The 27,478-nt window shown below is 44.4% G+C and overlaps 1 protein-coding gene across 10 annotated transcripts in view; it reads left to right on the forward strand.

The window, feature by feature from the left end:
* TIAM1 (TIAM Rac1 associated GEF 1) overlaps nucleotides 1–27,478 on the forward strand; it is a 180,826-nt gene that overhangs the window by 107,067 nt on the left and 46,281 nt on the right. For all 10 annotated transcript variants that reach the window (XR_013926210.1, XM_080376532.1, XM_080376533.1 and 7 more), the window contains 8 exons: nucleotides 2,207–2,379; nucleotides 7,567–7,791; nucleotides 9,239–9,424; nucleotides 11,875–12,021; nucleotides 14,093–14,167; nucleotides 15,213–15,383; nucleotides 21,109–21,213; nucleotides 25,076–25,157. Coding sequence is in view for 9 of the 10 variants with exons in the window: in XM_080376532.1 (XP_080232658.1) it covers nucleotides 2,207–2,379; nucleotides 7,567–7,791; nucleotides 9,239–9,424; nucleotides 11,875–12,021; nucleotides 14,093–14,167; nucleotides 15,213–15,383; nucleotides 21,109–21,213; nucleotides 25,076–25,157 (1,164 nt within the window). In the remaining variant the exon portion in view is untranslated. The remainder of the gene's footprint in view (nucleotides 1–2,206; nucleotides 2,380–7,566; nucleotides 7,792–9,238; nucleotides 9,425–11,874; nucleotides 12,022–14,092; nucleotides 14,168–15,212; nucleotides 15,384–21,108; nucleotides 21,214–25,075; nucleotides 25,158–27,478) is intronic.

Genomic DNA, 27,478 nt, shown 5'->3' on the forward strand with positions numbered 1-27,478 from the left:
CTTACATTATGGCATGCGTGTAGGCAGAGACACATGTCTGTGCTGCACTGAAGTGGGGTTCATACCCTGCCTGGAGGCCTGCTGGCACCACCTAGGGTGGCTTCTCCGAGCACTGGGTTCCTTGAAGAAGCATGTCTATGGCTGGCTGACAAACGAAATACCTGTGTGCAGCTGCAGCCACGTGACGGTGGGAGTTGGCTAGTGATGACGCTGGCACGTGTTCAAACAGGGGCTCTGTCTTTGTGCGCATTCCTCTTATAGAATCATATAATCATGGAAAAGACCTTTGAGATCATCAAGTCCAACTGTTAAAACTCTTGTAACTCCTGTTGCTTAGTGCCATTGGCCTCTCCTTCTCTGAGACGTGCTTCAGGAGTATCAACACCCAGCGAGCCGCAACACGTTCGCAGTGTGGACGGAAAGCCGTGGTTTGGTTGCGGAGACTGGTTTGTGACCTGGGAGATGCTGGCTCTGGCTGTGTCACCCATCTGGTGATGGGCAGCTCTCAGCACCCAGCCGCCCTGCTGCCCCGCAGACCCTTTTTTCTCCCAATTTTTTGCAGTTCCTGCTAGGAGCGTGCTGCAGTTTGGGGTTTGAGTGCTTATAAATGCCCATAAACGTTAACGGAGCAGTGAAACTCAGGACCTGGCCTCCTAAAGCGACCTCTAATTAATCTTGATGTGGTTGCATCAGCAGTAAAACGGGAAGCGACGCTTGCGGGATTTTGGGACCGGCCTCGCTCTCCGCCCCCACAACCGGCCTTCTCTGTGGGCCAGGGGAGGCAGAGCTGTGTCTTCTGCTGTGGGTGGGATTGCCAGAAACCTCAGTGTAGTTAAAGCCCTGTCCTCCCCACAGAGTGCTTTTTTTAGAGCACTCCTTTTTTTCTTTTTCTTTTTTTGTAATTTGCAGCAGTATTTTAAAACCAACAGCAAAGTTAGGTGCCAGCCCTTCCTTGGGGTGGTTAGAGAGACTGGGGAAATGAAAGGGGAGGGAGGGAGGGGGCAGGGGCAGGGGGGGCTGATCTCCTGGGAGGGGGGCTATGTGGCAGGAAGGTCTTGCTGTGAGGGGCAGGCAAACAAAGGGCCATCTGGGAGGAAAAAAGGGGAAGGATGAGCACGGAGGCAGTTTTATTTTGAAGTGCTTTAACTGAAGTGAAGTGTTTGCTCCTTAGATTGCTGTGCCTTAATAATGTTAGTGTTTAAAGGAGGCTTTGAAGTTAACAGCTGGTATTGTTTGGCTGCAAATACTTCTCTGAGAGGCTGGGTAGCACCTTTGCCACTGAGAGAGCTAGTTCCAGTGACGGAGAAACAATGTGCCTGTTTTAGTTTAAAACAACTGTAGATAATGTGGGAAAATGGAAGAGGAGACCCTTTTTTTTGGAGTCTCCCAAATTGCAGACTTGCTACCCGCCTCTCTCTGAGAATTGTAAGGATTATTTTGTAAACCCAAGCAGGTTGTTTGCTGTCCCCAGCTAAAACGCATTTTTGTTTTTGGTGGTATCACCATGAGTCAGATCCGAAATATTATAGTGGAATAAGAATATGGTTTATGCCTTTTGTTTGTTTGTTTGTTGGGGCTTTTTTGTATGTTTGTCTTTTAGAAAGCACAGCTCATTCCAGTCTCTTTTTCTTCCAGTTACTCATCTGCATCCAGTAATTTAACTCGCTTGATCTTTGCCTTGCAGGGGCTGTAGCAGCTGCAGGAGGCTGAGGCAGGGCCGTGGGGGTTTGCCTGGGGGCCTGTCTGCTCGGCAGTGCCAGGGGAGACACACTTTCACACCTGCGTCTTCCTTGTGGTCCCCTTGGTGGGACAGGGTGGCTGGGGAGGACTCCCATTTCGGGACTTACAGTGGCGCTTCTCATCTGGGGCTGTGTTTTACTGCCCATGACTTTTTCGGCTCGTGTCTGTGGCTGGCTCCTTTTTAGGAATGCTAAGGTGAACAAAATGGTCCTCTGGGGCACGGTTTGATGTACCATACAGTCGGTGGTGTGCCCCTATGGTGTGGAAACCACCGCTTTATTGGGCTAAAAACTGCTCTCCACTAGTGATTTCAGCTAGTGCTGAAGATTTGAGCAGGCACTGGCAAATCCTCCATCTCTGTGACAGTTTTACAGGTGATTTACAGTCCCAAGTATCAGCACTGAATAATACAGGGCGGTCGTTATGCTTAAATGTGTTGCTTGCTAACATACGATTTCTCTTTTAGGATGTACGTTGTTTTTTTATGAGACTGATGGCAGATCTGGCATTGACCACAACAGCATCCCAAAGCATGCTGTCTGGGTGGAAAACAGCATAGTGCAAGCAGTTCCTGAACACCCCAAGAAGGACTTTGTCTTCTGTCTCAGCAACTCCCTTGGGGATGCTTTCCTCTTTCAGGTTGGTCTGGTTCAAGTTTTTCACAAAGTTGTTACCTTTTCCTGTCTCCGACCGAGGAGGAAGTGTTAGCTGTAGTTGAAATCAGTGGAAGAATCCCACTGACTCCAGTGGTTTTGGGATTTTCCTCTGGCAGTGCTGCAGCAAGGATATGATATATTTGGTAAATGCCACTCAAGGGACCCACCACCACATGTGAATCACCGTCAGATCTGCTGGTTTTATTGACTGACCGGACCCTCTTTGTGTAGATGGTTGGAACAAAGCAAGAATTACGTAATATTGTTATTACCCTGTACAAACCGGGAATTTTGCATGGTTTGACAGCGTGCTTATAACACACAGACAAGGCCAGTTACAGTGTAGGACATACAGTAGTGCATTAAATGTGCTATAACATGATGTGTGTCTCATAAGAGACGTATCAAAGATGGGACCTTGTGGGGAGGCTCAAAGGGTTTACAAGACCAAGAGGAGTCAGAAGTGCAAGGGGGTACTTGGACCTCCAGGTACTTTCCCAGTGGTGCTGCATAATCCATTTGCCCCTTGTTCATACGGACCTTAGTCAACATCTTGCTGTTGCCCGAGAGGAGACTGAAAGTGCATGTTTGATTTTTTTTAATCAAAAAATAGAAATGTCTGAATTTCACAGGGTATGTTTTAAAAAAATCCAGTATTTACATCAAAAAACATGCATTACTTGATGGTTTCACTGAAGATTTCTGGATTTTGGTAACTGCTGCTTCCCTGAGTGATTTTCAGGTTGGCATTCTACTTTCTTATTGCAAGTTGTCACTAATCAAGACTCTTTTTATTTGTAATCGCCAGCCTGTACTGAGGTGGTAGCACTTCCTCCTGTCTTGATTTAGTTTTCTTCACCAGAGGAGTCCCTTATTTGTTTCCCTTTCCAGTGGCAATGAATTCAGAGTTTCTTGCCTTCTTAAATCAGAAGGTACTCTGTGGTAGGATGTGCCCCTGCATCATTACTCCCCTGTACTCCAGAGCAAATCTTTAAAATTGCACTGTCTCATAGGTTCTTGCAGCTGTCCTAAACAAGGGGCTAGATTCTCATATTCATGCAAAATAAAAAGACATTACTGATTCAAAGGAAGTGGTGCTGGCTCACATCTTAAATAGGCTGACTATCTGATTGCATACTGAAAAAATTTTTTTTTTTTTTTTTTTTTTTGCAGGCTAGCTTCTCTGCCACCTCAGTCTGATTTTTCCTTAGCTCATAGTGTAATACTACACTGCCCCTTTCTACTTGGTGCCTTTCCTGGGCACTGTATGTGTGTTTTGCCACCTGGAGAGCTTAATCCAGGAGGTAAGCGTGGTGCTTATGGTCTCAGTGTGTTCTTGAAAGGTTGTGGAGCGCCACCTCCTCTCAATCTACTGATAGGAGCTGTAAAATCTTTCCCATGCAGTTTTCTAAGGAAAAACCTTAATTCTCATAAAATTAATGCCAGTGCTAAGTACTGAAAAGGTCACATTCAGTACATTTCTTTTGTGGCAACACAGGGCCTTATTCAATAAAAAGCCCTGTGTCATTATGCCATGGGTAGATTTTCATGCAACTTTGTGGGAAAAAGCAAAAATGAGCCTTTTTGAAATGAAAAACAGTAATTTATATCGCCTTGCAGAGATTTTTTGTTAATGTGTCCCTTGTCATAGAACCCATGCATCGCTAGCAAAGCAGAAGAGAAAGCAGGGATGGGTTTGGGGAGAGGGGAATGAGACCAGCTGCAGTGGTGGAAGTAATGCGCTGTAGGGCTTGCTTGCTGCACTCAGAGCAGCCGACGCATGTGTACGGCTGTTCAGCAGTGTTACTTAACTGCTCAGGTTGTGCGCGTCCATCCGTCCATAACACAGTGCTGTAGGAGCGGTTTTGATGAGAAGAAACCCCAGACCTGCAGAAGACGTTGTGTCCTTAGGGAGAAAAATAGGGTTGCCTTGTAATGCATACAGATATTGGACATCTTGTAACAAGCCTTCCCACTGCATTGCACCTAGAGACATCACATACCTCCTACACGATGATTCTTTGCGCAATCAGTTCTTATTATGCCTACACAAATCCATTACTTGCAGATGTCACATGCATTTTCCAGGAACTCAGAGCAACTTGTGACACCACATACTTCTGTATCAGATGTTTGCAGCTTGTTTATGTGGTCCTTTCCTTTGAGAAGTGGAGTGATTCCCCTTGCCTACTCATCTACCAGAAGAGTCTTTAGATCCTAAAATCCATTCCAGATTCTCTTTTTCCCTCCCTTTCCCCAGGAAACCAGAAAGAAAACTGACTCTGAATCACAGAATGGTTGGGGTTGGAAAGGACCTCTGGAGATCATCTAGTCCCAGCTCCCTGCTAAAACAGGCTCACCTAGATCAGGTTCCACCATCATGTCCAAGTGGGTTTTGAGTGTCTCCAGAGGAGACTCCACAGCCTCTCTGGGCAGCCTGTTCCAGTGCTCTGTCACCTTCAAAGTAATGAAGTTTTTCCTCATATTCAAATGGAACTTCTGTGTTGCAGTTTGTGCCCATTGCCCCTTGTCCTGTCACTGGGCACCACTGAAAAGAGTCTGACACTGCCCCCTTGACATTCACCCTGAAGATGTTTGTATGCATTGATAAGATCCCCTCTCTGTCTTCTCTTCTCCAGGCTAAACAGGCCCAGATCTCCCAGCCTGTCTCTATCAGTTCCCTGTCCCTCTTGAACTGGGGAGCCCGGCACTGGACACAGCACTCCAGATGTGGCCTCACCAGAGCAGAGCTCCCTCAGCCTGCTGGCCACGTTCTTCCTAATGCCCCCCAGGATCCCAGTGGCCTTCTTGGCCCCAAGGGCACCCTGCTGGCTCATGGGCAACGTGCTGCCCACCAGAACTCCCAGGTCCTTCTCCCCAGAGCTGCCTTCCAGCAGGTCAGCCCCCAGCCTGTACTGGTGAATGGGGTTGTTCCTCCCTGGGTGTAGGACCCTGCACGTGCCTTTGTTGAACGTCGCTAGGTTCCTCTCCACCCAGCTCTCCAGCTCTGTCCCTTCATCCGGGTCATAGATGAGTAAGTTGAACAGGACTGGACCCAGTGCTGCCCGCTGGGGAACACCACTGGCTACAGGCCTCCAGTGGACTCTGCGCCCCTGACCACAACCCTCTGAGCTCTGCCATTCAGCCAGTTCTCCATCCACCCCACTGTCTACTCATCTAGTGCAGACTTTTACATAGGAGGATGTCATGGGAGGCCGTGTCAGAAGCCTTGCTGAGGTCATTGTAGACACCGTCCGCCACTCTCCCCGGTCTGCTCAGCCGGTCATTCAGTCATTGAAGGCTGTTAGGTTGGTCAGGCATGATTTCCCCTCGGTGAGTCCATGCTGACTCCTCCTGCTGACCCTCCTTTCTTCCACATGCTTAGAGATGACCTCCAGGATGAGCTGGTATACAGATAATATTTTAAAATTGAATTGCTGTTACGATTTTGCTAGGAATTAGCAAAACAGACAATCTCTTTGTAAGTCCAGTGCTGCTCTCTTCTCTGCTGGGGGCTGGGTTTCATCACCTGACCGTAGGCAAAGTATTTCCCATTCTGCAAATAATTTTTCTATTTTCAGCAGTCATTCCTCAGCAAGGTGGGCTGAACGTGTCTTCAGCAGTGGTGAAAAGACATTGTAAGCCCCTATCTATGAATGAACCCTTATTAATTTTATTACTTGGTCAGGGACCCTGACCAATTTAAGTAATATATTCTGTGTCATTCTTCTGTAATACATTCTTCAGTGTCAACTGGAGACAAGAAAATTGCGAGTAAGAGATCAGTCCTCCCAGTGTAGACCCTATCCTCTGCTTGGGACTTCTAACCTAAACTAAGGAAAGTGATGTCATTTTGGGACATGTGTTTCACCAGCTTCAGTACCACAGAAGTTTTGGGCGCCTCAGCCTGAAGTTCCAGCCTTTGCATACCTGGTTGCCAGAGCTAGGCTTCTGTGGGAATCTCTCATTGGCTTCAGTAAGCCACATCCTTTGCTGTTAGTTGTGACCGCCAGGCGAGCAGTGAGGATGAGATTTTTCATCTGTGCTAGCAACTGGAGAAGTCAAACTGTGCTGTCTATTAAAAGATCAGGTATCATCAGAAAGTTTAATTAGAACAAGGTGGTTTGGCACCTTGCTACTTTTTCAGCCACAAACCAAATACCATTGTGATTACTGCTAAAGGCTGACACTCAAGAGAAAGTCCGCTGCAACCCTGAGTTGGCTGTAAATTTTGTTTTACAACCTACTGTAAAAAGGAATGAAATTTAGTAAGAAGAATAAGAAGATTTACTTCTTATTTTGAAAGTCTGGATAAGGGATGCTTTGAAATATTCTTTTTTCCATGTCAGAAGCCTCTAAACAGAATAGCGCTCTTCCAGAAGAACGTACTGGTGACCCATTCCCCAGCCTAATATCTTGTAGAATCATGGAATGGTTTGGGTTGGAAGGGACCTTAAAGTTCATCTAGTTCCAACCCCCCTGCCATGGCCAAGGGTACTTGTTGCTCAAAGCCTCATCCAACCTGGCCTTGAACACTTGCAGGGAGTGGGAAATGTTCCCTTTTCCTGGAGTGTCACACACATGCTTGGGAAGGGACAATACCAGAACAGTAAAAATTACAATGAGCTTGCCTTTAATGTTAACAAGTGTTGCCTTCAGAGTGCTTTGGGACCTTCAGAAGCGGAAAGCTTGTTTGTCTGTGCATCAGAATAAAGCTTCTCATGGATATTATGGTCGTGTTTTATGCCATTTATTTATTGCTAACTGTTGCGTGCCAAAAAAACTCTCCATACTGTGAAGAGCACAGAGGCTGTTACATTCTCTGCCTTAAGGAACTGGGAGTTTAGAAAACATCATTAAATGTTGAGCTACAAATTATAGCAGCGTTGTATTGAACAGGGAAGGTAATTCCTGAGACCTGGCTGGGAAACACTGTCCAGCTGCAAAGCACAGATATAGGTGTAATTCTAAGTGCTGAATGCCTAGCGCTGAGTTAAAAATGGCCTGCTTAAGAATGATGGGGTTCTTATTACTTCTCTTATAAGTGGATTTAAGGCTTTGGATCTTAAGATCAAAGGGAAAGGGAACTCCTTGGAATTGCATTTGTTAATCTCCGACCAGTTTTAAAGAGCATCTTCACTTCTTTTCCCCCTCTTTCCCCTCTCTTCAGACCTCTAGCCAGACTGAACTGGAGAACTGGATCACGGCAATCCATTCAGCTTGTGCAACTGCAGTGGCAAGGCAGCATCACAAAGAGGACACCGTCAAACTCCTGAAAACAGAGATAAAAAAGCTGGAGCAGAAGATCGATATGGATGAGAAGATGAAGAAGATGGGTGAAATGCAGCTGTCCTCAGTAACGGACTCCAAGAAGAAGAAGACCATACTGGATCAAGTAATCTCACTTGCTTATGTGAAATAAGCCCCTAGCAAATATTTTAAGGCCTTCTTCAGATTAGCAGTACATCTGTCTGCTCCCGCTATGCCGTGTGTATGCTGGCAGAGCGTCCCAGAGCAGGCGGGACATGTGTTGGCAGGAGAGCCGTGCTGGCAGCCCTAGTTGCACCGTTTCTCCAAACAACGTGCACTAAGGTACAGCATGGGCTGTCTTCTCCTGGCCTCCGCATGAGGGATTTGGCTAGCTGCCTGGAGGTGGAGTGAGAGCTTTAGGGGAGCGAAGAGGGTACCAGGCTATGGCAGCAGGATGCCTTAGGGAAGAGCTGGTCACAGACTAGCAAATGCTGCTGTTGCTTGTTGTCTTGAGCATGGAAGAGACTGGTTCTTTTCCTGGTAGATGGGTCAACGAAGGCGCCCCTGGTTTCTGCTTGTTACACGGGCCTGCCTTGACCTCATGGCTGCAACCCTGGCTGCCCCTCAGGACCTCTCCTTCTGACTTGAAGTGGACAACGTAGTTGTGTTTCTGAAGCAGAGAGCCTGGAGCAGATGTCTCTCCTACTGCCGCAGCGGCACCTTATTTTAGGAAACTAACATATGGCTCCTAATTCATTAGTTTGTAGCTCTTTTACCATGGCTGCCAAACATGCCTGTAATGCAAACCGTAGGGAGCAGCCCAGGCCCTAATGCGCTAAGCTGAAGAGATTTTGTACCCCCTGGAAGCCCGTGAGAGGGGGGAGATGTTCGCCTCTGTTGAAAGGGCTCCACTCAGAGGCTGTCAATCACAGTAAGGGGGCAGAGCAGTCTCTCTCTTTATGTAACTGAGTTTTTCTAAATGCTTTGAAACTGTTTCCTATCAGCAATTTGAATTATTTAAAAAAGTTCTTACACAGGCTGATTATACTACTCTTCCTCTGATAAGATTAATTATTGCCAGCGTGCTACACTTTTTCACGTATGGCAAGCTCTGTTGATGCTTACAGCAACGCTGCTGCTGTGGCTGCTGATTTGGGGCGCTCTGTATCTGGAATTCGGTGGGGTTTGGTCTTCTTGTTCCTCAGATGCCCTTGATGCATGAAAGAAGCCTCTTAAGGGACTGCTCAGAAGAGAATCCTGGAATACAAAGAAAATAAAAAATGAAATTTTAATCCTATTAATTAGCATTGTATCAAAGGAGTAGTTGTCCCAGAAGACTTCTGCTATGAACGTAAAAAAAGTTGTTTTCCATCTAATGAAAACGTTTTATTATTTGTATCCTTTTGGGGATTGTGAGGGTAGGGGAGAGTGGGAAAGAATGGGAATCAAGGTTTCTTGAGTGAAATCAGCATTGGTGAAAAAAGTGTTTTACTGGGAACAATAAAATTTTTTCAAGGTATTTACCACCCTGTTCTTTCTCCTCTCTCCTTCTTTTCTCGTGTGTCTTGCTCCTCGATCTTCACTGTACACAGATCTTCGTTTGGGAACAAAATCTTGAACAGTTCCAGATGGACCTATTTCGGTACCGCTGTTACTTGGCTAGTCTCCAAGGAGGGGAGCTCCCAAACCCTAAAAGACTGCTTGCTTTTGCCAGCCGTCCGACGAAAGTTGCGATGGGCCGTCTTGGAATCTTTTCAGTCTCGTCGTTTCATGCACTGGTAAGTTTGAACAGAGGCCAGGGGTCATCTTTGCCAACCTGTAAATCGCTTCACATGTCCAGGGCAGAGATCACATCAACAAACAACAGTCTGTGCCTGGGAGGTGAGCCCTTACCTTAGTGTGCAGAATATTCTGCTTCCTGAAAGGGGTGTGTGTCCTGGGTATAGATTAAAAAGCAGATGCTTGCAAGCCATGGCCTTATGGAAGTGGAAGAACTCTGTTTCTCCTAAACATGTGATTTTGAATTACCAGATCTGCACTATAAACATACTTTCTATAAACAGATCTTCCTGTTACAAGAGCAGGCTCATCTCTAATGTACACGTACATGGGCTTGATCCAAAAGTCCTGTGAAATCAATGAGAGCTTTTCCGAGGCCCTCAGCACATGTTGGCTTAGACCTTCGCGGGCATGGCTTGTCTTCTACCATATGGATTTAACTACTGACCAATTAGTCTAATAACCGGTCTCCAGTGATCAGCACCTGATGCTCCACAAGGGAGGGGAAATGTTCTTCTCTGCTACTTATGGTGTAGCAAATAATGCTTAAAATGGTTGTTTGAATTTAAATAATGTAACAACCCAGCTCTTAAAAATACAGGGAAATGTATTGCAAAGTGGCGGGGTTTTAATGAATTTAAATCAAGTTCCTGTAGTTTTGTCTTGGACTCCTGGAGCTTCATAGAAATAGCTGAGCTCCACTGTTGTCTTGTAGATGTCAGCTGTACCCTTCAGTTGAATACAGGGCTGTAATTCAGTCAGGGGCGTTTTTATTCTTTTATATATGAAAAGATTAGCGTCATCATCCTGATAATTGCTGGTGGATTTATATTTTTTTAAGTGGCTGGCTGTAATTTGCATTTATGCTTATTTTTTTGCATCTAGCGAAGCACTAAGCGTTAGCCTGAAAAACAGTCTGCCTCTTCATGCTGGTGTCTCTTGAGAGCCAAGTGAAAAAAAATAATGTTTTGAATATGTTGTGTTGGAAAAAACACATGCTTTCTTCTCCTTCAAGCAAACTCTCGTGTCCTCCTTTGCCCTCAGTAGCGCAGAGATGGCGCAGTGAGTCTCAGACTTGAGCTGGGTGCTGCATGGTGATAGCGTGGCATCCCGAGCTCTCCTGAAGATGTTCCTCGGTACATTAGTCAGAGGATGTGCTAAGTCTCCCAGGTGCCTCTGCACAAATGTCCCAGGTACAGCTAAGAAATGGCTCACAAGTCCAGGCTTTGGAAGTGGAGACGCTTGCCGTAGTGTTTAAGTTCTCCTTCTCCTTGATTTCTTCACCTTTCCCAAGGGGAATCACTGTTACTCATACAGCAACGGTTCCCCGGGTACGCAAGCCAGCCTTCTGTTCAACCTGTCTTCATATGGGGTTTTGTATCTGCTGCACCCAACCGACCAGTTTCTCAGCTCTGTAGCTTGGGGCATCACTCAGGGATTCGGGTGTTCCCACTGGGGTTGCCAAATGACAGTCACTTTTTGCTAGTTTCGGCTGTGGGAATCCAGTACAAAGGTGTTCCAGGAAGCATACGGCCAAGTCGGCAGGGTGGGTCTGTCTGTCTGTCTAGCTTCACCTTGCGCTCCTGTTCATGCCTGCCATCTCCTACCACTCCCTTTTTCACAGGAGAGGAGCTCACTCTCCTGAGGCCACCTCCACATGGGAAATCTGCTTAAACTCTGGCCTAAACACTTCTGACTAATGTCGCACTAATTTCTACCAGAGCTTCCTCACCTGGGAAACACTCCCCAGATATTTGGTCTCACTAAAGGCAAATATCTTTTGGCTTGGAAGGGGTTTCCACAGGTCATTTTTCAAGTACCCAAGCAGTTAACACTGCTGTAATTGAAAGGGTCATTTCAGCTCAGTTTTTTTGCTTCCTGTGTTTTGCTCACTCCTTTAAATGTTGCTATCTTTAAGGAAGTGCAGGTTTTAAATACCTTGACCTATTTGCAAGCCTTTATCTGAGCTTGTAGCAGTTGTGAGTCAGTTCCAGGATGCTTCCACAGGAAGGAGCAGAGAGAGGCTGGGCTTTTTGGAAGCAACAGATAAGTTTGGGTATCTCAAGTTTCACATGTCCAGCTTTGAAACCTTGTTAGAAAAAAAAAAAAAAAAAAAAGAAAAATACCCAAACCATTCACTGGTGCTGCAGCTTTGCTCTGTGATGATGAGGCTGCTTTAAAATATCTCAGATTAAATGTCAAAAAAAAAAATGAGGGAGTGGTAGTGTCCATTTTAATTTTTGATGTTTGACTTCAGAAGAAGTGAGTTAGATCACAGTGAGGAGGAACTAGCCTGAAGCATCGCCATTGTCCCTGTTGTGAGTACACATCGTTGCCATAGCATTTGCCTTTTTCTTTCAAAGCAGATTCCACTGTTTATTAGATTATGTAAGCCATGGTGCAGTGGGATGCTGCAACCTTTGATTTTAAAACCATGTGGCACTGACAGGTGGCAGCTCGCACAGGGGAGTCCGGAGTGAGGAGAAGGACGCAGGCCATGTCCAGATCTGCCAGTAAACGGAGAAGCAGGTTTTCTTCTCTTTGGGGGCTGGATACTACCTCGAAGAAAAAGCAAGGGAGGCCAAGCATTAATCAGGTAAGTGTGTGGAAGTTTGTGATACTGTTATTTTCAAGGCTTATTTGTTACTGTGCAGCATGCAGTTCATGCAGCGAGTCACTTGCATCAAGCACTTACACATTCAGCCTTAACCATGCCTGTCTAATTTTTCACAGCATATAGTCATCTCATTTCACATCCTTTTCAAAAATCAGTGACTGTAATTACAAATAGGTATAGAGCAGCTCCTATCAAACAAGGTTTGGAGTTTGCACCTGCTTTAGCTGAATTGGTTACATTTCCACTGTTGCATTTCTGCTACTTCTGGTTTTGCTGGAGGTACTTCCCCTAAACTCAGGAGTAACAAAGCAGCAGTGTAAAACAGATACAACTTTGGAAGGAAAAGAAAGTGCAGACTTGTTTGTTCCTTAAAAGTAAAGTTATGAGTTTGTAGAATACTTCATATGTAGTTGAGTTTGGGGAAAACTTCCTAAAGTAAGAAAAAGCTTTGCATTTAGTAGGGACAATCCCCATTTTGCTTCAGATTTTTAAAAAAGCAAAAGCTGAAGCGTTTCCACCCAGTCATTGCCCAGATCTGTCTCTGGAAAACGGGTTTCAGTGTGGTAGGAAGGTGCTTCCCTGTTATTCTTTCCAAACATCCCTAATTATAGCTTTCAATTTTTAAGAGCCATACCTCATCTAATTGCAGGAAATGTAGGCTTTGCTTTTCTTTCTCTTCTTTCACTTTTTGAGGGGAGAAAGGCTTGGGACACATGTTGTTCTTTGCCCTGTGATTTCTTCTTTCTGTTAAAGCAGCAGTGGGCGTTTGTTTTGCTTAGCAGAGGCTGAATACTGCAAAATTGTTCATCTTGTTTTTAGTGAGACATTAGAAGTTCACCTAACATTTGGTGACTGAGCAAAAGCTCAGGGTTTTGCTGGGAAGCAGCAGATGCCTCTGTGAGCGTATTCCCAAGTCTTTGCGCTGGAGCTGCATGATCCCTGTTGCTTTGTACTTACTTCCCCAAATCAAGGGCATTCCCTTGTCCTGTGCTAGAATCCTACCCATGCTGTGTCTTCAGACCCTTTTTTTCCTTTCAGTGGAGATAAATGCATTCTTCATGCTTCCTCCCCCTTCCCCCACTCTTACCCCCCTCAGTCCTCAATAAGCACAGGCGTGAAAAGGGATTTTGTTCCAGTTAAAGAAGAGTCATACTGCAGAGAGTCAAAGGAAAAGCAAAGTTTGAGAAAGTAGCAGAATGTCTAAATATAGTGCCTGAATGCACTTCCCCTGCTCGTGTGTACTAGCATGCAAAGTATTGCAAAGCTGAAGCAGTAAACTGTAAATCCCTAAAGAAGTGATCTTCTCCCATCCTGCATGGTCCCTGCTTTGTTTTAGGTGCTGAGTAGTTAACAACCAAACCCAGCAACTTGATCACAAAGCTGTGCTGATGTGGAGCTATAAAACTTAACTTTTCAGTTTTAATTACAAGCTTCTGCTGCAGTAACAATGCTGCTGTTTGCCCATCTGATGCAGTCCTGTGCTGATTTGGGGTGGATCCTGTAAATATTCCCATTCTGTCATTCATCCTGCAGAGTCCTGTTGATTTTGGCTCTCTGGCTCATGCTGGGTTACCAGCTCTTACTTCGTTAGAGAAGGGTTACTGTGCCTTGTAGTACTTGAATGTTTGCTAAGTACATTTTGAAGCTGGCTTATTATGAAATCAGCCAGAAGCGGATCCCTTCTTCTGATTTCTCAGCCTTAGCAGAGGTGGAGAAGTGTTCATTTCCCCCACTTTACAGGTGAGGAAAATGAGCACAAAAGAATATCAAATTTGTCCAGCTCCACCAAGTAGGTCAATGACAGACCCCTAAGCAAAACTAGTTTCTATCTCTCAGAATGGTGTCCCGTCACCAGCTTGTCCATCACCCCCCACCCCCTTCTCTTTTAATAAGCTGATACTCTCCTTTTCTGTGTTTTGAGATGAATGTTTTACTTTTCAGTTTGATTTCCGTGCCAGATGTTAGATACACTGTTCTCCCGTTAGTGTGTGCTGCAGACAGCACAGAGGCGCATTCATGTTTTAAAGGAGAGTTGCTCTTTGTTCCTCAGGTGTTTGGTGAAGGAGTTGATTCAGTAAAGAAATCTCTCGAAGGAATCTTCGATGATACGGTCCCAGATGGCAAGGTAAAACACCAGCTTTCCAGCTGCCTCCTTCCCCCCTTTACAGCCAGCCTAAGTGCAGCGTTGACTCTGGGATGAGAGAGGGGACACGGAGTCCCCAGGAGAGGAGAGAACCCTCTGAGTGCTGTAGGGCTTGTAGCTGCTCCGCGAGGGTTTGAGCTGGTTGCTCATGGTCAAAAGGGCTCGCTGAGTGTGGCATCCTAAACGCAGCTGGAGGTAGCAGACCCAGAGGGGTGTTAGCACTGCATGCCAGGGAGGTACTTGCCCACAGGAGGACCATGGCTGGTTCTGGAAGATGGTTCCTTGTGGCAGCCATATGGGGTTTTCATAATTCAGGATTGGCGCAACTGTGAGGCGCAGGACTTTCTCTGTTTTGTTCTCATGCGCTTCTGTGAGCTTCTCCGTTTGCAGCCACAATTACAACTACTTTCTTTCCCCGGAGAAAGTCAGCTATAAAACAGCATTAAGACAGTGCTAAGAGGCACATTCTTCATGTAGTGAATACAGGTTTAGCTGCGTGAGCCCACTTGCAGCGAATAGGGATTCTGCAACTCTATCACTTCCTGGGGATTTATAGCTTAGAAAGCAGCTCAGATGTATAAAAGGCAGTAAATTCAGAATAAATGCTAAGATTTGCTATTTTGCCATTTCTAGGTATAGGAACTGTAGCATTTACAACAGTTTTATTGGCCTTGGATTGGTTTACTCAGAAACACAGTACATTTAATTTTTAATTTTAAATCTCTTTTTATCACTATTATTTTTTGTTGCATTCCTAGCATTCCCAATAGCCATAGGGTAAAATCCCAGGAAAAGCACACTGCACCAGTGTAGCTGTGTGGGTGGCATGAGAAGGCACACTTTGTACTGCTCAGGTAAAACTGCAAAGTTTCCTGTCCAGACAAGCCTTCAGTCTAGGCTTGTGAATAAAATGTCTTCTCTGTAAGCAGGCTTTTTGATACAGCATGTAATGTTCCTTACACTTGTTACTGATGAAGAGGGAGATTGTATTTTTCTGGTAGCGTCATAACAGATTTTGTCTGTTTAGAGGGAAAAAGAAGTGGCACTGAGCAGTGTCCATCAGCACAATCCTGACTGTGATATTTGGGTTCACGAGTATTTTACGCCATCTTGGTTCTGCCTGCCGAACAACCAGCCTGCTCTGACAGTCATCCGTCCTGGGGACACCACACGGGATGTGCTGGAAATGATTTGCAAGGTAAGGGCTGCCCTGAAGTGGGGTGAAGTATCTACAACCACGAGCCTTTTCAGGTGAACCTCATCGTAACTTTCTCGTATGCCAGTGCTCACAGTGCACTGTATTGTGAGATCAGTTGTATGTTAGATGAAAAACATGAACGATACTGAAATTTTCATGCTAGCACCACACAAGAAATATTCATGCAGCTAGAGCTAAATTTGGCATGTGCGTAGGGAGAGGAAGGCAGGCTAGTTTTTGTCTTTTCCGCTCTGTCCACTCTGCGTGAGCCTCTTGCGGTGCCTTCACACCCCAGTGCTGCCTCCTCTTACGTACCCACTCCACTGGAGACCAAGCTGTGTGCAGGACCCTTCTCCTTCGCCCCGTCTGCACCCCCCAGCCTCCTTCCCCTCACTGAACGCCCCATAGCATGGTAGTGCAGTCGCCCTGTCCTCACCCAGCCACCCGGGTTTCCCCACCTCTGCCAAGCCCCCCTGTGGCCCGTTCCCTCCTCCGCCAGGCAGACGGGTGATCTCACCCTTTCCCAGGTGCCAGGTTGTCCTGTTTCCAGGTGCTGTTCCTCCTTCCTTCCCCCTGCCGCTTCCTCCCCTCTGGCTGGCGTAGGGGAGGAAGGCACTGAGCAAACGACAGCACCAGGAGTGGGAGAAGGTTCCTGTGTTTGCTGTCTGCATTGCGGAGTCAGACTCACCTCGTGTAGGTGGCAGGAGGGAAGAGAGAGGAAAGCTTTCATCTGCATTTGTGGGGGGTGGAAGAAAAACCACCTGGATTTCTTTGCAAAATGAAGTATCGGAGACATTTGGCCGTTAAAAAGAGTTACATCTCAGCAAAGAAGTTGAAAGCTTTGACAAATTAAATACAAGCTTTCAGTTCTGGCAGCTACATAATGTATGTTTTCTGCTAACTGGCTGACTGCAAGCTAGACCCAACTCATGTCACGTGCAGTTCTGAAAAGTGAGTCCTCTTCTGTACAACAACAACAGCAAAAGAAAAGAAAACATTTATTAGTTAGGCGCGTAACTTTGGGAACTTTTAGAACATGTTGCATGTGCTTCCAAAGAGAGCGAAGGTGAGGGAACGGCATTTGTTTCCAATAATTATACAGTGTGCTCGTCTCTCTGCCAGGTGCACTATTAAGAGTGCTGCAGCTTGTGAAAGCACTTCATTGTGTTCAGGAAAAGATGACATTTTTGGAGAGAGACATAATAGGGAAGCTGGATGACACATTATTAGTAATGATTTATTTTTAGGATTTATATTTTCCTTTGAGTAAGAGTGATTAACTCACTGGGCCAGATCCTTAGCTGGAACAGATTGGTGTAGCTCCACCAGTTTCAGTAGGTGCCCGCTGAGGATCTGGTCTCTCGCTGTGTATTTAATTGTTGTGGGTGGTGGTATATAAGGATAGGGGAGGTGGGTGAGTGTTTGTTTTTTGAAGAGCTATTGTCTGTTTCTTTCCTTTCTGTAAGTGTTCGGTCTGGAAAACACTGATGGATGCCTTCTTTGCTGTAGCATTTAATAATCAATCTCTTTCTTCTGTCTCTTACATTCAGCTCATTTTTTCCCCTTTAATATCTGATCCACATCATTTCACATCATCTGCCATCAGAGAACCAGTCAAGTTCTGGTATAGTAAACATTTCAAGATCTACATTTCATATAAACCTCTTCATGTTTGTAGATGTGGTTAAATCTGTCTGTGCTATTAAACTGAGCTTGATTATTCTGTTGGAGAACATTAAGTGCACTCAAGTCATTGTAGAAAATGTGTTCTTATACTAACATTGCTGCTTGTTATTATACAGCGAGTTAGGTTTTGGAGGCTGCTTTGTGACACTTCTATGATCAAATTTGGTGGGAGAATAGTTAAAGCATATTTTAAAGTGGTTTCTTGAAGATTTCACCTAAGGTTTAACTAATGACATCACTTGGAAGGCAGGAAAAGTCAATGTATATGCATGGATAATACTGATCAGTGTAAATGTGTGTATACTTACTACTAACATTTGCATAATGGTATGTCTTAAAATTGAGTAGAAACACACACACTGTATGTGGATTTAGGCAGTCAGTATGGAGAGAATAACACCAAAAATCAAGCCTAGAAGACTACGTGGCATTTAGTCTTTTGACTGAATGGATAAAAAGTGAGAAGTGAAAAAGGTTGTGCTTTCTCACAACCTGCATTTTTCAAAGAGACCTGCATGAGGAGCAAGAAGCAGATTCCCCCTAGGTCTCCGGATCTGTGCTCAAAGTCTCTGAGAAGTTACTTAGACTTGATGCTCTGCAGGCGTACTTTGATTTTGAGCTGGTGTTTTCTGACTGAAAAGGTTTGGGCCACACAAGCGCGAAGCTCGGGCGGTATGGCGAGGTGGCTCGCCTGTTTCCATGATGCTGTCAGTTCAGCATGAATGAAGGTCTCCCCCACCAAGCTGAAAGAGCATGGGTGCCCCTTGCTTTAACTAGAAGGGAGCTGAAATGGATGACTAGTTCTGGTTGTGTGACCCGCTACACTGCTCGGAGCCTGTTGAGTTGGATCGCACCCCAGGCTGTAAATTCTTCTTCAAGAGCACTTTGGTTAAGTTGTCAGGTTATGCTTTAAATTGGGTTAGCTACTTAATTTAGTCCAGGCATAGCCAGAGTTATTAGGAGAGAAATAAATAAACGGAGAAGCTTATTTGGACTGCTAAAAGGTATTTTGGGTGGTCTTGAAAGGTTATATTATATTATTAAATACCATTAAAGCTGCCCTGTTTCTGCTCCTGCCTTCCCGCGTATGGACGCAGCTAGATCAGCCACAAAAGAAGCGGGTTAACGGTACGGCTTTTAGGGCAGATGGGCTGTGTCCGCTATAAGAGGACCTTTTCCTTTCATTTCAGTAGAAAATCATGCTGCTATTTGAAACAGTTTAACTAACGTAAATTTTTGAGGTAGACAAAGCATTGCTGCAGCTACAGATGTTAATTAACTACATGGTGTGGCTCATGCGCTGCACCTTCACAGCTTTAATGGTGATGACTCTCGTTGCATGACTTGGATGGGACTGCAATGTAGTGGATGAATGGCACACACCCTGGCTGGTGTTTCGTGGAAGAAATTAGCGGCGTAAAAAATGTGTGAGTTTTGTCTGGTGACCTCTTCAGACAATGCTGTTCTCTGGCATAGTTCAGGGCTTCAGTGCAGCATCAGTCATCTTGCATTTGGCTCCCTCCTGCTCTCTAAAATGGACAGCACACACAATTTTCTCATAAGCAGATCTCCCTGCAAAGACAGGTGTGAAAATGGAGGCGTCAGCTATCACCTCCACGCCTGATGCAGTGCCCGTATCAAAGCAGGCAGAAGCCCTGTCATTGACTGCTGGGATGATAGATCAAGCTGCCAAAGGTTGCTCTTTTAAGATGCTATCAGGGTGCAGGTTGCAGAACAGGTTGCAAGCAGGTCTGAGCGCACCTTGCCCCTGCCCCAGGGCGGGCAGTGGATCTGAACTGGTGGTGCTGGGCTGCCCCTGGCCCCACGGGGAGCCTGGGGTGGCTGAGCATGGGCTCCCTGCCCCACCAGTGCAGGTGAGGCAGCTCTGGGTCTGCTCCCAGTGGCTGGAGGCCCCAGACTACATAAATTCATGTCCCTCTGCAACAGGCTGTGATTTCTGCTGGCCTGGGGCAGGCTGGAAAGCATCCCTTTGGGTCTCCACTGCAAGGGGAGGACATTCAGAGTTGCTGTGGGAAGCGACATGAATACCCAGCTGCAGACAGGGGCTTTCTCCCAACCCTGGGCTTTACTCGATGGCGTGTGGCTTGTCAGCATATGTCTGGCTGACCGGCATGGTCTGGCCCCGCATGAAATGCAGCATGTGTATGACAGCTTTGGCACAGGAGACCACAGGACGATACAGCGTGGTGGCAGGTGGAGGCTGCCAGGTTGCCTAGCTTCTTTTTCTGCTAGTGTGTTTTTTTCCACATAGAATTTTTTCCCCCCTGGCTTTGCTGTAAATGGCTCAAGTGTTTCATGGACTTGCAGAGAGATTTATCATAGACAGCTCCCTCTGGACATGGGGTATGCAGTCTGTAGGTTCATGTCTCTGTATGTTCTTGTTTAATTGGTGTGTGAGGTGCTCTTCAGTTTGTGTATAGGGATAGCAAACTAATATGACTGGAAACTAATCTAGAACTCCTCTGTGTCATTTCTGAACCATTAAAGCCAATTCTTCCCTTTAATTTCTGGCATGTTTGTACGTGTGTGTGTGTAAGAGAAAAAAATAGTGGAAAAGGTCAGTAAACAATGAGGAAAGTGTGCAAAATGCTTATTAAAAATAAGGAAAGGGGAGAGGGTAGGGGTCTCCTACATTCAGCTGTTTTTATGTTGGCCTCTGATAGATTTCAGATTCTTTATTTCATTAACTAGGTATTTGTCCAGATTACAGAGCCTATTCCATTTCAGATATTTGATTCCTGAATTTGGTCTTTGAATTGGACGTATTTGAATGTAGCAGTACGTAGAGTAAGCAATAGATCTATTTTATTATTCTTATTGGTCGCTCTTTTTTATTCATGGGCTAATCTAGACTTTGAAAACATTCACTGTTATCTGAGTATTTGCTGAAGGGTTTGCTAGGTCAGTGTGTGATCTTTTTACGGGTCACTCGGCGTACATTACTCATCATCAGTGCTGTGTGATCAGTCAGCTGAGTCCCGCTGTATCATCATCTTGGCTTGAACTGGAGAAGCAAGGCATTGAAAAACATAATAAATAGGCAATAATTACGTTCTTCCATGAATTTTCAGATGAGCCATTGTTTTTAGCACAACCTAGAAAACTTTGGTAATTTGCTCGTATAAAATAGAAAAGCCAAGTATAAAAAGATATAATGGGATTTCAAAAGTGATAGTGAGGAGAATTTACCTTCTATATTTGTGAATCACATTGGGGTTTTTCATTAGCCTTAGTCAACAGTTTACGAACTTTGAAAGTAACTTCTGAATGACATCCTTTGTGTTTGTCATAATTCTAATGCGTTTTGATTACACACTGCATTAACCTCTGCTTAAATCAAGCTTATTAGTCGTGCTGAGAAAAGGTCGTTAACATCTCCCAGACCAAATGCTGTATCGTCAGCTAATTATAACTAATTCATTAAAATGGTGTGACCTGTTTCCACTGGGATGTAATCCAGTATGCAACTCATGGCTTCCTTTAGCCTTATAAAGCCAGTGTATCTGGAGCTGTTTTGAACTTAGAGGACATAAAGATTTTTTTTATATTAACTTTGCTTGACATTTACCACATCGTAATTATCCATTAAAATACGAAGATTCTGAAATACCCAAAACAAACAGAAAAAACTGTCCTGTTACATTTTTCTCTGTTAGCACAACATTTATTTCCCTCCTTGCAATTTTAAATGCCCTTTGTATGCAAAGGTATGCTCTGAGTCTTCTGCTGTAAAAGTGTTTGCTTATTTCTGCAATAGCATGGGAGGGAGCAGAACTGCCAGATAAGCAGAACCAGAGGCTGCTTAGAGTACTAGTGCTGCCCTTGACATCCTGGTCAGTGGTTAAATGAATGCTTACTCCTGGGGAAGAGGAGGAGGTTCAGGTTAGGAGATCATGGGCCTCTTGTGAAAGACGGTGCTGGGGCATTTTTCTTCCTATGAGTCTCGGGCCGTTCTCTAAGTACAGATGATGTGAGCCATTGCTTTTCTCTTGTAAAGCTTCTGCTCCGTTTCTTGCAGACACACCAGCTGGATCACTCTGCTCACTACCTGCGTCTTAAATTCCTGATTGAAAACCAGATCCAGTTTTATGTACCAAAGCCAGAAGAGGATATCTATGAACTGGTAATGCTACCTACTGAGCAAAATTAAATGGCACTTGGTAGGACACTTAATTAGTGTTTATCTGACATTCGTAATATGTAGAGCTGTGCTTTTTAACTTGCAATTATAGTGCTTTGCAGACCATAGCAAATTGGCCTACAGTAATCTCTCCAAACATTTAATTTTGAGGAAAGAGTTGATATTTATCTCATGTTTGTGCATGCGTCTGTGTGGAAGAGAGAGAGGAGGAACAGGCACAGGTAATGTGTGAACGTCACTCTAACATACATTTAAGCTTACTTCTCTCAAGGTTGCCTTTTTCTGTTGTTCATATTGTCCTTGGTGGTTTTAAAGACAAAGTGTTGAGGCCTGAGTATTTCTTGTTCAGATAGCTTTGCCCGATTTTTAAAGAGAGGGGAAATGCACAGGTAGTTGGCTTTTTTGGTTTGTTGTTTGTTTAATTTGTTTTTGTTTTTGTTTTCCCTAAATGGGAAGGTAAATGCTGAGGTTAAAAAGCTCTGGAGTTACGTGTGAGAATATACTTTCCTAATTGCTTCAGTTGGATGTTTTCATATCATTAATCTCAAAAGCAACTTCAAAGGAATATTGAAATGAGAGATTAAAAAAAAGACCAAACGGAATTAGTGTCATGCTTTAACTCTATGATTTTACACATGCAGGCTGTAAAGCTTTTTAAAGTCCTTTTCATTGGTGGCTGCTTTATTTATAAGAAGTAAAACTTTGCCAGTTAGGGATGCTTTTGTTCATTTAGTAAAGAAGTTCCAGGATTTGCCGTTTAACACTGTCAACAACAACAACAACAACAAAAAGGTGAGAAAGTGGGATACTAGGACTGGGAAGCGAAACATCGTTGGGAAAAATTAAAACTCAGAGGAGACAGATTTTAGCTTTCGTTGCCTGGAAGGACTTTGGTGACTTTTCTTATGTTGAGAAGATGTAGGATTGATATAGTCATCAATTATTGTTTACTCTTGAAAAAATGAAATTAAACAGAAACTCTACAGTCAGTGGGACTATGCACATGTTGAAAGTTTATAATATGGATAGGTGTGGCAGGCTTTTATATAATGTAACATTAAACCAACAGACATTTGTATGTTTGCTGGTGTGTGTGCACGCTTGTTTCATGAGAAAATGTTAGTTACTTTATGTAAGTGTTTAATTAAATGATTCTGGTGTAATATGATACAACAAATGCCTCTATTTTTGTAGTCTCCTGAATAGCTGTTTATAATATTGTCTAATGTTGATGTTACCTCGCTAGAGCTGTCTTCCATCTACTAAAATGCTTTGACAGACATACATTGCTGCAGAAAAGTGATTTCTTAGGATGATAGTCCTTTTTCTTGCAGACTCTCTAAGATATATTGAAGTAAGAAATGGAGATTAAATATCCATATTCCATTTATCTCCAGAACATTAATGGTGATGCTTTGTGTACTGACACAGTCTTTAAAAAATCACAAGCTCCATTTATTATGTGTTTAAAATGTTACTGAGGGCTCAGGGGAGAGTATTTAGCATTAGCTGCTGTACCAGGCAGTTAGACTTTTAAGCATCTTTTATTGCAAACAAAGCATTGGAGTGTTTTGCCTGAAGCTTGATGTGCCAGACTTTTTACTTTGGGTAGGATGCACTTTTAGATGGAAGCAGGAGACCAGGGGCCTCCCCAGAAGTCTTGCAGGTAGGCTGAAGCTGGAGTGAAGGTGCTGGAACTACTAGAAGGCGTAGCTCTGGGAAAGGATGCTGGGACAAGACCAAAAGTGGTAGAGGAGAAAAAGGCAAGGAAGATATAATCTTGAAGGGAAAAAACCAACCAAAACCAGCCAACCAGCCAACCAAAACCAATAATAACACCCCAAAGCTGCTATGAAAAACACTATGAGGGATTGGAGTGGCTCAAAGGAGCAATGCTGCTGCTGCTGTCAGGAAGAAATCCTGTCCCCGGTACCTAGCATCCTGCCCTGGGATGCTCCAAGTATTGCAATCAAACCTCTCCATGCAGAGCCCTGGGCCTGATTCTGGGTCTGGAGGGGGTTTCCCCCCCCGAGGCTGTGGTGCCTGCAAGGCTGACACCTTCACGGCATGAGCCACCATAGCCCAGGTATGCTGCCTGCCTTTGGGTGTCGGGACAGCAGGTCCACAGGGCACAGAAATGCAAGCAGCACCTCGGGGCTGGCTCTCTGGTTTGGGCAGCTCAGCTGCAACCTGTGCATCTGAGTTACTTGTCTCCCATTTGATAGAGGTTCTTGCTTGAAAACTTTGGGATGCAGGCAGCAAGTGTCTGCCATATCCCTGTGAGAGCTTGTCAGCCATCCTCTGTGGTTTTGGTCCTGCATACTCAGTTGAGATGGCTGCAGGGATCAGACGTAAATTTTGTTCTGAAAATACTGTTATTTTCACTTTTTTTTTCTTTCTCCTCTTTTTAAAACCCTTGCTGAAGTCTAGCTGAGTTTTTTGTAAATGTCTTTTGACTCTTTTTCTGGTTCTGAACAATATATTCCTATATTTGAAAAATGCATTAAAAAATATTACTAGCATGGCATCCTCATTTCATTTTACATTCTGTTTTACTATAAACAACCATTTAAATGGGTATATAACTGTTCTGTAATACCTAATATTTGCAGTTAAGCAGATGTGTAAGTGCTGATATAAGCAGGAGATAAAATGATACTTTTATTAAAGATGCCCTTTACTAATTAGTTACTATTTTAAAGAAACGGTTTAAATACTTCAGTTGAAACACTGCTGTCACTTAGTTTCAAAATGCTAATTATTATGAATTGCTTTTTTACACGCTTATACCAGCATGTAAACAGAACCAATATTTACCTGTGAGCTCCCATTCACCTGTGGTTACAACTTTTTCTAAAGAGGGAAGGATGGTTTATTACTTAAGTGCTACCTGTGCTATGGAAAAAACAGCTTCAAACCTGTGCTGAGCCAGAGGTTTCCAGTGTGTCAAGGCTGCCTTGCAAGGAATAAGTCAGGGCAGACTCCCAAAGGTGTCGGCTCAGAGCCTCTAAATATCTGACCTGGACTGGGGAAGCGGGCTTTCCCTGCCTCAGGTAGGATGACAGGCCCCACTACCATCTCCTTTGTTTGGCACTCGGGGCAGGACCTGGATGCAATAGTGAGCCACACAAGACAGGAAAACTTCAGTGATTTGAAAGCTCAAAATGTGTGAGCTGTGGTGGAGGGGTGTAGCCCTGCTGAGGAGTTGCTTTGCTCCTGAAAGGCAGGGTGAATTGCACCTGAGTGCGTGGGCTTCTGGGTTATTACCTAGGTGTGAATTTGTGCCGGTCTCCCAGGAAGGATGTTAGTGACCATTTCAAAGACTTGGGGGCTTTTGTTGGAACAAATAAACATAAAAGTGTTAAAGGTGAAATTTCATGCTAAGAAAGAGCTGCATATCAAATCCCATCGTCTTCTAACAATTCAGAAATTTATTTAAGAAACAGGATCCCTCCTTGTGATTTTAATACTCTCAAATAATTGAATTCTTGCAATGTCTTAATCAAAATAATATAGAGACTTTAAATGATGACTACCTGTAAAATATGAAAACAAGAATAGAAGCTTTGTTTCTTGTCTACTCAGAATGGTATTGATCAAGTGAAATACATATATCCTTGCTTTTCTGATGGTGGTAGTAAAACAGTGCTTCCTCCTCTTTAACTGTGTTCTAATAGTAAAACTTAGTGACACTACTAATACATCTAACACATGTGGAGAAAAACTGATAAATAATGACCACAGTCCATTTCTCCTGCTTGTAATTAAAAAAAAATGTTCAAAATTAGTACAATTGATGCCTCCTCCCACAGTAACGTATTTTTGTGATTTTTTTTCTCTTCAGCTGTACAAAGAAATAGAAATCTGTCAGAAAATTACACAGCACATTCAAATAGAGAAGTCTGATGCATCCTCTGATATTTATGGTGAGTTTCTCCTTGTTTGTTTTTATTTTTCTACCAAGTCAATTCTAGTGTGGGCAGGTTCTTGCTTGCTCTTCACTGATATACCTGAAAGGCCTGTTGGACACACAAAGAAAAGCACATGTGATTCCTGTGTCATCCACAGAAAGCTGAAGCACTGAAGCAGGACAGTTTTATTTGTAGTGCGCTGAACACTTTTTCCGGGTGTTCAAGCTGTAGGCTGTGTAGCTCTTTGATGAGAGCTGCAGGGTCAGGAGGGATGAATGTTTTCTTGTCTTGCAGTTTCTCAGAACACCACCTACAGAGGTTGTGCAGCTGAGCGCCAGTGAAAGACAGCATCCTTTGCCAGGCATCATCTCTTACGTGAATGCCTGCGTCATGGCGTTCACCAGGGCCCTGCAGTGGGGCTTGGGAGAGGGCTGCCACTGTGGCTTGCCACTGCTAGCACTCTAGAAGGCTTTCTCCCTTCTCACTCCTTCCACCAAGCATGATTGCAGGGATGCAGCCAGGAGCATCGCCTGTGGGTGGGAGGCATCTCAAGCTCTGCAGCTGGGCAGCTGTCCCAAGAGGGGCTGGGGGAGCCTGGCCCCAGTGCACACCCATCCCTTGAGGATGCCGCATGGACTCCTGGAGCCAGAATATGACATGTCCTACAGACCTGTGCATAAAACATGAAGCAGGGGAAGTTGTCCTTGTGTATTTCTGCAAAATCCCTAATCTTTGCATGGCGGTGGTCATATTTCTTAGCTTTCAAGTATTTCAAGTTACAGACCTGCAGCCTGGTAAGTTTGCCCTTTGGTCTGGCAATTACAGTTCTGTAGTGTATTTTAAAGTTATTTGTGCAACCTACCCTGTGGGAAGGCAATCTGCATCTTTGTACTGTTTATCTAAATATTCTGTTTTAATGACTAGCATAATTCTGAATCCCCAAACTGCTTATTATACAGCTGCAGGCCATTTGAATATTGAGCTCTGCTACAAAGCAGTGGTACTGACTGCAGTTTGAATATTGAAGGCCTAAGAAAGAAATATTAACCAGCACAGTGATGCCCCTAGGTTCAATAATTATACTGTGTCTGAAAGCATGCGAGAGTTAGAGTTATCATAGCATTTCCTGTTTATTTCGTTTTCTCTTTTTTTAAGTGATAGATGGGAAAGACCGTGAAATGCACTGTCATGTCCTGTGAAATGAGATCAGGCACGGACAGGGTGCATCTGTTCACTAGCTCTGGCCCTGCAGGCAGTGAATGCTAAATGCACCCCCCAAAAAGCTGACTTTGGTCTCATTGAAAGAAAATGTCAAAACTTACCCTGACACTGAACGGGAGCAGAATTTCTGTAGTCTCTATTTGTCTCATAGAAACAGTCCTGTGTGTTCATGCAGTGACAAGTGTGGGCTGAAATACGTGTGCGGGGGAGCAGAGGTGAAGTGTTGATCCTGGCTGAGCGCTGGGGAAGGCTAGGGTTCCTTCTGAGATTCTTTCCCATCCTGTATGTTAGGTACAGTTGAGTTTGTAGTTCTTTTAGTCTCTTTACAGAATTAGCAGTGCCGATACGTACTTTTACAATCCATATCGTATTGTATGAGAGGTGTATGAGAGAAGGCTACAGCACGTTCACAAGCTATGGCAACACGAAGATCAGAGCTTTAAAGTTTCAGCATAGGTTCTTTTTAACAGGGTTGCTTAAGGCTTCTTGCCTGCTGTTTGTTTTTTTGAAAAGAACCTAAATCAATGATGTGACTGCACAGTCTCAAAACATCTAAGCAACCTGCATGAGCCTTTCTGTGAGCAGGGCTGTCTTTGAGGTTGGTTTTCAGTCAGCTGGGTGCTGCTCGGGCCTCAGCCGCTCACGAGCACTTCCATAAGTGCTGGGAGCAGGGTCAGGAGCCAGTACTGCAGCTGGCGTCTAGGGCGCTAAGGGGCTTTTTATTCTGATCGTTGCTTGTTTTTCTGTGCAGCTTTGTTCAAGCCTTCTGCCACTTCTTGCCCATTTAAAAAACGTATGTCCGAATTCCTTGTGCCTTGATTCCTCCAGAAGAAGTAGAAAAGTCTTCATTTTGAAAATGGATGAGATTATGAAAATCATTAGTGACATTACCTGTTGCTGTTGCTAGTATTCCAGGTATAGCAACAATAATACTTGTAAATCACCTTGAATTTTCAAGATACTTCACAAGCAGTTGTTAATTAATCCCAACAATACGGACGGTGCTGTTATCTCCATTTAGCAGACATGGTATCAAAGATGGGGAGGTGAAATGCTTTTGCTAAGGGTGCAATTAAGACAGGCCAGTTCAGCTCACTAGCCGGGCAGAGAGATAA

This window comes from Falco punctatus (assembly GCF_963210335.1).
Source record: "Falco punctatus genome assembly, chromosome: 2".
Taxonomy (NCBI): domain Eukaryota; kingdom Metazoa; phylum Chordata; class Aves; order Falconiformes; family Falconidae; genus Falco; species Falco punctatus.